Raw genomic sequence first — 12,814 nt, 5'->3', positions numbered from 1 at the left:
AGAGGACAGCTGTGAGTTTCTAAACAGCATATTGCAAGAGGGAGAGAACAGAAAATCATACACAGGGAGAGAACCAACATGAATTAAAAAATAGCACCTGCCTGACTCCTCAAAAGGTTTTCTTTGATTGTTACATACTTTAGTGGACAAGGATTAAATCAAGGTTGCATAAACACACTAAAGATAAGCCACAGAGCTCCTGAATGATCTAAACAATGAATACTTTATATACTTACTCATAATGGCAATGTCCATCTTATGGGCTAGATTCCCATCTAATAGTCAAGGAAATGCAAAATAAAAACAACTGTCTGGCAACTTCTCTATGTTCCTGTAATCAACAGTATAAGAGTTGCTGTTAAGGATCATCTACTAGATACACGTAAGTCTAACAAATATCTATTAAGAACAAACTAAGCTTCAGCCACTTAAACCCCCGATCCCTTTCCAGAATATTAGGAATTTTAAGGTATAAAGTTAGTAAAGTTTCAGCCTCAAATAAAACACAAGAAAAAAATCCAGACTCAAAACTAAGAAAGCACTAGCACACTTACTTTTCACTAGATGAATAAAACAATTCCAGTAACACTAGCACAATACTTGCCCATGAAGGTGCAGATTTGCCTTAAAAAGCATATGGAAGAGCTTCAAACAAGTCCCTGGGCTGAGTACACTGTTCCAGCAGCAAAACACCAAGTGCTGTCTAAAACATCCACCAGTGCTTTTAACTAACTACGCCTCTGCAGCCAGCCCTGCCTCGCCTTCAGGCAAGAACATGAAAATCTCTAAAGGTGGATTAACAAAAAAACCCAACCAACAAAAAAACCAACCCACAAACAACATGCAATCCAACACAACCTCCAAGCCCACTAATTCTAATTTTACATACTCAGTGCCCCATATAAGAAAAGTAAGCCTGAAACCTGGCCAACAAGGATGACATTTCATGTGCCATCTGCACCAGTCAGGTCCCCCAAGGCAGCGGGCACCAAGCTCTTGCTTCAACGCGAAGCCCCCACTACATACAGATCCTTTGAGGCTCTTCCACTACCTACGGCAGTGCCTCTGCTCCAGTGAGGAGGCACTGACAGCCAAGTGCTCTTGCTGCATGAATAGTTTTGGGTAGAGGAAAATTACCCCCTTAGATAATATGAGAGCACACCATGCATGAGACTACAGGTTGTAATTTTTTTAGGTGAAAGATCTTACACAAAAGAACCAGAGGATACTTGGTCTTTTATTCTTCCAGTTCTGAACTATACCAGGTTGCAAAGTTTCTCAGCATTACTTCAGCACATCTAAGGAGCTGTCTGTATTTTGAAGCCTCCTCAGCAGCTCTGTATTTATGTGGCTTTTAATAGCCAAATAAATAAAGGAAATGTATTAAAGCACGGAAATACTACAATATAATTACAATTATTTGACCAGCTCACCCTTCCCAGCTGGGACTCTTCCCCTAGGACTACCAAACAAACACTTTCATAGCAGACTGTGACAGACCATAGAACTGTTACTGTCCAAGTGGATTTTAATATAAAAACACAAATGTAACTGGAGCACAACCACCAACCAGGTCTCCTCCTCTCTATTTACTGGCTATATCATTCACTGGTTTTGTAAACAAAAACCAGAAATGGGTAAGGAAAACGTGTAGTACAAAAACTAAGGATTCAAATCTCACTCTTATACAGAACTGTGTATGCACCAGCTGCAGGACACCGGAGGAGCACACATCACCATTTTGGCTTTGTGAGAATGTGACAGGGCTGGCACTGAGTTTCAAGATGGACTTCACAGATGTAATTTCCAAACAGAAAGCCATACCTTCACCAGACAGACCCCAGAACAATTTGCCCCCAGTCTTTCCTGCTGGATAGCTGAGACAGCTCCCAGTCAAACAGCGTGGGGTTCCACATGCACACTAGGAACATGTCAGCACAGGGGATCCAAGCTTGGAGGTCGGTGCCACCAAGAGAGCTCCTGCCTCACATGTCTCAACACTCCATGTTGCAACGCAAACCCTGGTGCCTTTCTAGGTCTGTGGTAATGTAGCACCAGCAATAACACATTACTGAAACTGGTAATTCTTGACTTCATGAGAGAAGACAAGAAGCAGCAAGTTAAATACAAAACCAGCCTTTTGTAATTTGTCTCAGTAACATAAGTCAACAAAGTTTAGAAATATCTACTAATACAGATTCATAGAGCTTAACCCACTCATACCAAGAGGGGGTTTGCACGTCTCTCAGAATAGCCCGGTTTACTTTATTGTATTTTTGGTAATAAAATTACTGCATCCCTTTCACTCGTGATGCAATATATTGAAATATAAAGAACTTAAATTTATAAGAAGAAATATTATCAAAACCACTCAACAAATCAGGTGATTCTAAATGTGGAAAGAGTATTACCTACTGTTAGTAAACTGATAGTTCTGTTCATTGTTTCCTCAAGACTTCTAGTACTAATAGTCCCCATTTTCCCATCACTCTAATACATGTCAATGACATTTTCCTACATCCAGTAGGAATGTATGAGACCAGTACTAACGTAATAAATACTCAAATTCCACTGGCATGATGGACTATCTGCCAGTTCCTTGCTCAGGCTTTGTTAGACCTTCCTTCCACAAGCATGTCTTCACTGCAGTTATTTTAAATGTGAAGTAAAATGAATAAGAAGAGTAAGATCTACTACCTACTTTATCTACAGAAAAAGTATAGCCCTTATCTTACTGAAAATTATGAAAACCTCTTTTAAAATAATAATAATAAAAAATCTGGTGTTACTTTGGAAAAATCTAACTTACGGGCTTAAAAGCTTTGTCATGCAGGAAGGCCACCATCATTCTATCACTCTGCATACTTGGGAATACTCCTCCTGCACTCTTACAACAAAGCTATAAAATCATGCTACAGTATTTATTGTTAACACAAAGGGTTGCATTATGTAGAACTGCCACTTATCAAACAAGATGCTTTTTGTCCATCATGTCTCTGATGAGTTTTAAAGTAATTTATAACTCTACAAATGATTCGGTTCCCTGGGGAAATCTGCAGCATCTGTAATTAATTCACTGAAAGAAAACATGGATGGCTTTTACATATGAAAGAATTAGTAGCTCAAATATGACCAATGTGCAATGCTAGCATTAGTTACCTAATTTCAATTTGTCAGAGGGATTGCCTTCCAACTGAATACCATTTCTAAGTAGAACTGTAAGACACATGAATGGACAATGAGCTCGGATAGATGGCTTCTATTTCTTCTCCCTGCCCACAAGATGTATCATTACTATCAACACAGATTTCCACCTTACAGACACTACTAACACTTACTATCCAACTTTCAATTAGAAAGGCTTGTCTTTAATATGTATTCAACTCACTGATGTGAGCACAGCAATCCCAAACAAATTCTGCATTTAGATTACTCTGCAGAGCTACGCCAGCAGAGCAAATGAAGTTGAAATAAGAAATTTGCCTTACTTTGTTTTGATTTAAAATAATCACTGGCATTGAAAGGTAGACTTTTAAACTATTTGCAAGTGGTACTTTGCTGGATAAATGCACAGTGGTATATAGAGATTCACAGTAATTTGTCAGTACAATAGGATGTAGCTACACATCCTATTTATCCCAAAGAAAACCTTGATATGAAGAGCCTCTAATGTTTACCGGGGTAGACAATTCTAGTAACTTCTTAGTATGTAGATCTGGAAACTCTATTCAGAGCTTCTCCACTCATCAGATGAGTTAAAATAATGTTTTATTTGCAATAGCAGTGACTTGCTATTGCCCTCTTCTACTTCCCAAAAGAACAGTTGGACCTTCTGGCCAACATATTAGGGATTTGGCCTTCAAAAATATTTCCTGAAAATTTCAGAAGAGTTCATACTAGTTATACTACTGTCCCTTCAAAAGACAGTTTGGTTTATTATTCAATCAACTCCAGATTTTCCTAAGAATTATATTAAAAATAAGAAAATTATTCCAAACAAAAAAATCCTAGCTGCATATTGAACCCATCCCGTCCAACAGCATCAATCTCAGAAGTAAAAAGAATAAGCAAGAGTAAGATCTACCACATACAGATTCTTTATCTACAGAAACTCTAATGGGTAGAACAGCTGCTTCTTCTTAAGTATTTCTTATAACCTTTTTCTTTTGCAAGGAACTGCATATTTTATGACTGTATCAACCCATGATTACTGACAGGTATTTAAACATTAAAAAAAAAATCAATTACATTGGTCACTGTCTCAGATAATCCATTACCGCCTAAAACAGATCCATTTTTGCTCTCCTGCTGTCACAGTACAAGTTCTGATTCTATCAGGGAACAGATCTCATTTAAAACTATGCCACTAAAAAGAAAATTCCTTTTAATCCCTAATAAATCCCCTAATCTAACTCACTCCACAGCCAACCAACACCCAGTCTATCACAGAGGAGTGGAGAACAGAAAGTAGTGGCTGAGATATTTTTCTAGCAGCTGACATTCCATGTAAAAAACAATATTCCATTTAATTTTCTATTATCTCCAAAACATTTCTAGCATTTTTCCTCCAGAATAATTGCTGTGTATTATTAGATTACTGCCATTAACATGAAAAATATCAAATCATTATATTAACCACATAGGAAAAAAATGCTTTTTTGATATAGGTACTAATAATGAAGCTAAGAGTGCATCGCTCTTGAAAACAGGATTGACCTGAAAAACTAAAATGAATAACTGTGGGATATTTATCCTCCCCTCCCTCCCTATAAATCCTCCTGCGCTTCAAGCACTACTGAAGTTTACATTTAGAGTATTATCAAAATAGCCCAAGGTACAGTTACAGTTTCAGGAGTTAGGATGACCTTGTCATTAGTTCACTAATTGCAAATTCAACAAACTCTGCCACAATGCAATGTCCACTTGTCGTTTTTATACTGACATGTTCAGTTATATTTGTTTAAGCCCCAAAATCAAAGCAGGTAGTCAAAAAACATGAAAAGAAAGAATCTGAACACATGTAACAGAATTTAAAAGTTGGAAGAAACTGAAGAATCAGAAGTATGGGAGGAATAAAAAAATGTCAAAGTTAGAAGGGAAACACTTAAAAATCAACCACGATAAGCAACTGTAAAGAACCCTTGTCATTTACACAAGCAAAATGCCTGTTCAGGGCATATTTACAATAATGACTACTTTTGGACTGTATGAGATGTACTGAAAGCTTTGTATGTAACTCACTGTTCTATCTGACCAGCAATTACATGACAGATATGTATTAGGGCTAAGAAACGATGAATAGTTTTTACATTAGAGTTGTAAGAGATGATTTGGTTCTTCCTATGTTTTACATTTTTGTGTTCTTTGAGGATTTTTCATACCTTCAAGGTGTCTTTTAAGTAACAAGAATTGCTTTACATCAGCTATAAAATGTGTTGCAATTTCTTACAGAAGAAAGCAGCTACTGTGCTAGTGTGCACAGACCTGCATGGATTTGCTGAAGAAGCATTTTTCCTCTTAAACAACAGCCTTCATTTAGACTATCACCATGAGCCATGCTGAATTCAACCACAAAGAAACCCACATGATGTACAACGCTGATCTCTACAACCCCAAATTTAGAGGTGTGCAATGCAGAACTATAACAGAAAGCTTGTTTGCAAAAAAAAAAAAAAAGCAATTACTGATAGTCTGAATTTAGACCTAGCCAATCAGCAACGAATTTTCATCACCAATTCAGTAATCTCTATTAGGTTACTGTTGTTTACATTAGAGAAAAACAAATCATTTTTGTTAAAACTTGTAGGAATTTCAACTCTTGGTTTTTACCTGAGGATGCATTTTTGAGTTACAGTATTCTTCAAGCACACGGTTTTTAGTTAAAGCATGAATAGTCCTTCTGAACTACAGCAGAAACAATTCCTGTATTCCAGGAAACTGCTTTGATTAAAAGCAGTGCAGTGACAGCAAATTATTAAAGAGTAATTATTTAAATATGTGCATGCACGTTACAGTCACCATATTAATTCCAACAGCATACTGTGTGCTGTCTCATTGTTTCTGATCTTCCAAATTCCACATGTAAGAAGTAGCAAGATACACTGACATCAAAGATAGAGGTATTGTAGAAGAGGAACATTATTTTGAAATTGTGCTAAAACAAATGTCAGTTAAAAAGCACTAGCACATAGGATGTGATATTTAGGTTTGAGAGACTTGGACAGTAAGTGTCTCTGGCATTGAGAGAGCTAAGTATCAGCTCAGTATTTCCAAGTGCTTTGTTCTTTCAGAATATGTAGAAAAACATTCTTGAATAAAATCTTGCACGTTTCCAAAATTTTCTGCACAAATCTAAAGGTGGAAAGTAAGGTTTCTGTTGTTTTGGAGAAAGACAAAGAATGGATTATATAGTCAAAGCTCTACTTTCTTCTAACCTTTGCTCTGTCACTTCTGGAAAATTCAGATCTCAGTGCTGGTTTGCATATTTTTGACCTCTGCAATGATACTTTGGCACTGTGGAGGAACCTGCATGATCAGACTAAACTGAGAAGCTAGAGAAAAGAAGGTCACAGATTTTACTACTCCCCAAATAATGGTGTAGTGTGCACATGAAAATTTGAAATGGTACGGGAGACACATGGAAAAAAGGTTAAAGTTGTTGAAACTGACTCTTCCAAATTTCCAAGTATAAGATTCAGGTCAAACATACAGTTTTATTTTAGACAGCACCTCAGCTACAATTAAAAAAGGACCTATTTGGAAATACATTTGAAAACCTCCACTTAGAATGCGAACTGATAATGAGATTAGAAAAACCCATGCAAGGCATTTACCAATGCATCATTAAAGGTTTTGGATAAACACAATTTCTTAGTAACTCTGGGCACACTTTTGGTACCTGTATCTGTGCAACAAAAAACAAAACCAATTGTTTAGTTAAGGCGTCGGTTTTTCTGGAAGAGAAATAGGTACTGCACAAAGCCTGTTTGTAACAAGTTTACTTCCTTCACACCTAAACAAGTTCAAAAAAACCCAGTGGGAATACTAAGCAATTTTGAGAGAGAAAGAAAGAAACATTAAAAGCATCAAATTACAAAGAGAAGTTGTCTACTCACTTCTTTTTTCTTTTTTCTTAAATTTTCCTTTCTTCTTCCCATGCTCCTTTTCATCATCAGATACTATATCTGGAGGCTCATGCAAGCTGTCATGAGGGGGTGAAGGCTCACCGGTGCGGTACAATCCAGGGAATTTTGTAGGACTGATTTCTTCAGAGCTGGGAGTACGAGCAAGACCCCCACCGTGCTCTACCCGACGGTGTTCACTGGGGCTGCTGGTGGGAGGCAGGAAGCACTCGGTCATTCTGATTCCCTGATATCAAAGCGAAATCTTCTGCTACCTGTCCATCACACCTGCAGCAGGGGAAAACAAAAAGAAACCCACACTATTTCAATCAATGGATTTCAGAACCCCTTGTTTAGAGCTCTATCCTGAAATCACAAACACCACCTTCTACAATGAATCTTCCAACTTATGTCAAGACACAGCAACACAACATCAGCTCAGCGTTTGCCAAATCTGTTCATTAACTCCTAAGCCATATTAACATAATATGAGAGCTGCTATTTTAGCCATTTCTACTTTATAGTAGATAAAATATATATTCAAGTATCAGAACACTTTAACAGTTGAAATAATTCTTACAAAATTCATAGGCATCTTGCATACTGATTGGTAAAAATTACTACAGATAGTCAGTTAACTTTAAGTTTTTGACCTAAAATGGATTTGTCTGGAAGCTCAGAGTGTTTGTGAGCATTGCCCTTAAGGCAAAGATGATTTTCATCTTTCCCAAGCAGATTTTATAGATGCAAATAAGAACTCGCCTAGCCTGTTGCAATAAAGGGGAAAAAAATAAAATAAATAGAGTTAAAGCAAATCCATCTTTTAATTATGCAAATGCAAATTAAAGAAGGTAAAAGAATGATAAAGTTTTTCTGGTATACTACAACTTCACCTTTGAAGAGGCTGTATCAGGTTATCTGCACCCAGATGCTGGTACATTTGCTTGAGAGTTACAGACAAATAAATGATAATAAAAAAAATTACTGAAGGAAGCCAATACATAAATTCTCAGCAGTGGAACTTGTAAGCAAAAAACCTCTTCCTAGTACAGATAAATTTCAGAAATTCCACAGAACAGGTATGCTGTATGGGACATCACACCTCTGGAGTCCACTTGGCTGAATTTGGCCCCTTGTATCTAAACGGTCACAAAGGATTTTGTTGTATTTTGTTATATTTTTAATTGATATCAAATACTCCTCTGCCATGCTTATTTGATACTGTATTTAAACAAGTAAATGGCATGCTCAAACATGGGATTTCACAAAAAATGTCCAGGTATCTAAAGCTTCAGAATTACAGCTATCAAAAAAGGTCAAAATTTTCAACTATATAAGCATTTTCAGTATTGCCAATGACAAAGACTGGTAATACTATTGTATCTCATCTCAGTATCAGAATGATCTGTAAAATTCCTGCACAGCACCTGTTTGCATTTCATAACCAATCCCTCAGCCCTGCTCCAAGAAAAACAGAATCAAAACCACCCCACCAGCAGCTGCTAAATAATAGATGGTATTTCAATAATAATTAATGGAATTAAATTAGAAATATTGCATAAAGTTTTTTTAAATGAACAGGATGGATGGTACCTACAAATCAGTCCATGTTTAGAGTGGACAAGGTGGGCAAGTGCACAGAAGGAAAGAACAAGGTCATTGCAAAGGCACAGACCATCACCCTGGAAAATGAGGACACACAGGCTTTGCTTCTGGAACCCAGCAGAGCTTCTGGGATTAAGACAGACTTAGCCCATACATTCCACAACACTCTTCAGCAGTATTACTCAACTCCCAGGGTTTTATTTACAGATTGGTAGCATACAGAAAAAATATAACACAGAATTGTGTTCTGCCAGGTTAAGAATTAGAGATGTGTCCAACTAAGTGGGTTTTGGGGAGGGGGGTTGGTTTATTTTTTTGAGGATGGGATTTTTTATCTTAGTTTTTTAATTCTCATCCTTCAGCTCCCTGTATGCAGATCAGAGTGAAATTTTAATGTACGTATGCACTAGTACCTCACTACAGGAGATCACTCACAGTGCTTATGGAAATTATCAGTTACTCAGATCAGAATTTGAATAGGGCACAGTAAGACACAGAATTATGATGAGAAACAAAATATTCATGAGGTCTTTTAATACTGTTCATTCTTTATTCTGGCTAAAGCAGAGACTGGCTAAAAATAAAGATAATGGCGTATATTTGTAAATGCAACAAATTAAGACTGCATTTAGGTTCAATTTTTTTTATTTTACAGCTTAAAGAAGAATTACTTTCCTATATGCATAATTTCCTAGGCCTTTAAATAAGGGAGAAATTCTAGAATGCTCAAATTATATCATGATGTATCAGCAGAATGAGAGCCTTTAAGCCTACTGCAAAAACCTCTTCCACTTTTACTAATGGATGTTAATGTATTACTGCCATATAAATCCACACCTTTCCTCTCGCTTTTACAATTTTTTCTGACAAATAAATGGTGAAACTGAAAAAATCAGGGATCTTCTAGGCATTTTGAGAAGGAACATTTCCAACAGGCTCAGTCTTCTGCCAACTTCTCCCTCTCAGACTCGACCCTTTCTTCCCAATCTGTTACTGCTGCAGTCCTGCCTCTCCTCTGCAGCAGGCTCCCTCCTTCAAACTGCTTTCCCTCACCTTTACAGTTCTCATCTGTCAGGAGATTTAAGAGCTCACTTCTACCACATGAGGCCATACCACCCCCCATTAACTCTCCCCTGCCTCCAATTATAGTAGTTTGCTCTCTCAAGGTCCCTTTGTGAGATGACTCAAGTTGCTGGCTGCTCCAACAGGCTTCTGCTGCTGAGCTGGCGTGTGGAAGAGCTCAACAAGCACTAACGGTGACAAACAGAGAAGTAGCAGAACCACAGTGACAGGAGTGCAACCTCCCTCTTTGGGCAGCTCTGTTTTGTGATTCTGCACGCAAAGCTTCATCTCCTCAGACTTCAATTAATTCGTAGTATCTTTGTCACAACATAAAGCTTTGATTTCTTTACCACCCAGTGTCAGTACTCCCACGGTTCTTGTCTTGACTCACTACTCTTTTTTCACCCTCAGTGTATCACACACAACAGAATCTTCATCTGCTTTGGTCTCTGTAACCCAAGCTCAGTCTCCCACTTTCCCCTCATCATGTCGTTTAGGTAGTTCCTACTCTCCTGCTGCAGACTGCTTTCTTGTAGACAAACCACTCCCTTTTCTTCTTCTGTTTCTTCTATTCTGGATGTTGTTCTCTGCTGCAGTCTTTTGTTTCCTCATGATTATCTTCTCACCTTGTCCCCATTTCTCCCACAGGCTCTCATTCTCTCCCTAGTATCACAAGAAGTCACCTTCTTCCTTACCTCCCTACCAACAGAACACTCCTTGACGCCCACCACTTCTCGTTCACTTGACATTTGATTCTGCTTCCACAGGAACCACAAATACTGTTACATGACAGCTCCAGAGAGCTTCTTGCAGTTCAAGCACCTCCTCGGACCCAGCTACTTTTTCCAGCACTCCCAAAATGCAGTTTCTTGAACCATCTTCCTGCTCAACATTGAGTTAAGCCTGCAGAATAACTGAATGTCAAAAATAAGCCTTCACTGAACATGTGCAGAATTGTGACCTTTCCTCTATCCCCCAAGGAAAGACTAAATTATAAGACATTTTAAACATGGAAATAAAGCATGTCACTAACACAAAAACTCTTACACATCACACTATTACCATCATTCTAGATCATACACCAAGGATGGAAAAGTGGGTTGGGGAAAGGAAGAAAGATGCCTGCACAGGCAAAATAATGTGGTTTTCCAAGCGTCATTTTTGAAAATAACTGAACTCTTTCCTAAAAAAATTAAGTCTGAGCTACATATCTAGTAAGTAAAGATGAGGTTTAGAAAAACCATAGAAAAGAGAAGAGAGACATGACAGCCAACTTTAACAGGTCTCACTTGTAAGCGTGTCATCTAGGCACGAACACATTAAAGAGAGGCACAGTTTGAAAGACCAAACTCACAGTTTTTCATTCAGTACAGAAGGCTCCATTATTTCTGTTTTGCACTGAGTCTATTGTGACTTTCTGCCTTGTAACCAATTGCAACAGCAGAAGCAAACTAGAGCAGGTGATTTCATGCACAGATGTTATTTTGTAAAGCTGCTGGGCGGAATGGAGGACATGGAGTTTTTCTGCAACAAGCATTGTGCAAGACCACATGTGAAGCACAGTGGGTGTCCCCAGGTCATTCAATTTTGGCACAAACAGACACCCTCTGAATATCTGGGTGTTACACTGAAAATAATCCCAAGAAGTCAGTAATCAAAGGATGGAGGCAGAGTGGCGACTCTCACTCAGCTACCAGTACCTGCTCTGTCAGAACTACCCAAAAGCAAGGCTGAGAGAACAGCAGTACCTCATCGTCACAGACCTTCAGTCCAAAAGATCTGGACATGTTTAAGAACCTGATAGTACTTGAAGAAATGAGGCACATCAGGTTTAGACAAAAATTATCCTGTAACAAACACAGCTCCATTTTGGAAAGTAATGAACTATAAGAGGAAAGAATAAAAACTACCATCTGTGGTCTAAGTATGTCAAAACACTTCAGAAACCGTGAGTGGTACTCATATAACTGCTGAGACTTTTCAATAAGATGAGAAGTCTGAGTTAGAAGTTATTCACCAAGACTATACAGGGTCTGTGTCACATCTAAGTTCTGTATCTATTGCACTTTTTCCAACATACTGAAAGGCTTAATACAAATCACTGCTTTCACTTGAACATTTCTTAGACTGAAATGCTGCCATACAGTCAAGTGTCAAAATGACATCAGAGGCCATCTGTTCCATTTAACAAGCAGCAGCCAGGTACAAAAACAGTGCCCTTTCCTTTCTTTAATAAGGCAACATGGCCATGAAAGGAGAAGGAATAGGGAAGTACTTCATGTAGACAGGCAAAGCAAGTCACGAGTAATCACACAAACACAGCGTTAAGTAACTCCCTTGTGAGTCACACACTCTTCATAGCTGGCAAGAATTAAAGCCTCAAGAAGGGACTTAACAAAATTTTTTTGGGATAAGGAGAATAAAATACAAACTGTTTAGCAGCATTCAGCTCCTAAACCTCAGATTACTTTACAGCATATGTGATCCTATCAGAATGTTAGAAAATTTACTTCGAAGGAGAGTGTGCAATCATACAATTGAAGCTGCAGAGGAGCAAGCTGTACATTCAAAAATAATGTCAGCATCAAATCAGCTCTGAAAGTAACATAAACAGCTTTTGTGTGTTCTCTCATTTACCTGTAGGTGGATAAAGTCTGCCGCAATCACAGCAACATCCCAAGTATTTCAAGTTGTGCTCTGAGAGTCCATACCAGCTCAGAAGGAGTGATACACTAATACACAAAACTACTTAGCTGTTGACAATCAGTGACCTTTAGACCACATCCATGTTTGAGTGGACTCTTGGAGGAGCCTGCTCACATTTAGAATATGCAGCTGTATCCAGGTTATTCCCTATTATTGAGGGTATTCCAAGTCTTCAATAATCCATCCAGTGAACAGAGGGCCAGTCTTAAAACAAATAATTAAATAATACCCTAAACATTTTAGAAATACCAGAAACAAGGTTCCCAATCCCATTGTGATAAAGGTTTATATAATTGCATGAAGATAAAATCTCCAGATAT

The 12,814-nt window shown here is 38.0% G+C and overlaps 1 protein-coding gene across 6 annotated transcripts in view; it reads right to left on the bottom strand.

Annotated features, from left to right (window-relative positions):
- The window catches only part of RALBP1 (ralA binding protein 1), a 33,142-nt gene that overhangs the window by 8,890 nt on the left and 11,438 nt on the right, over positions 1-12,814 (bottom strand). For 4 of the 6 annotated variants that reach the window (XM_032693914.1, XM_032693921.1, XM_032693925.1 and 1 more), the window contains one exon: positions 7,116-7,409. In XM_032693914.1, the coding sequence (XP_032549805.1) occupies positions 7,116-7,359 (244 nt within the window). In that variant the 5' untranslated portion in view covers positions 7,360-7,409. Of the gene's footprint in view, positions 1-236; positions 332-7,115; positions 7,410-10,483; positions 10,635-12,814 lie in introns of those variants that run through there. The other 2 variants (XM_032693933.1, XM_032693942.1) reach the window with 2 other exon arrangements.

This window comes from Chiroxiphia lanceolata, chromosome 1 (genome assembly GCF_009829145.1).
Source record: "Chiroxiphia lanceolata isolate bChiLan1 chromosome 1, bChiLan1.pri, whole genome shotgun sequence".
NCBI classification, from domain to species: domain Eukaryota; kingdom Metazoa; phylum Chordata; class Aves; order Passeriformes; family Pipridae; genus Chiroxiphia; species Chiroxiphia lanceolata.
Note: the sequence above shows the minus strand (reverse complement) of the source record. Positions and strands in the feature narration are given on the sequence as shown.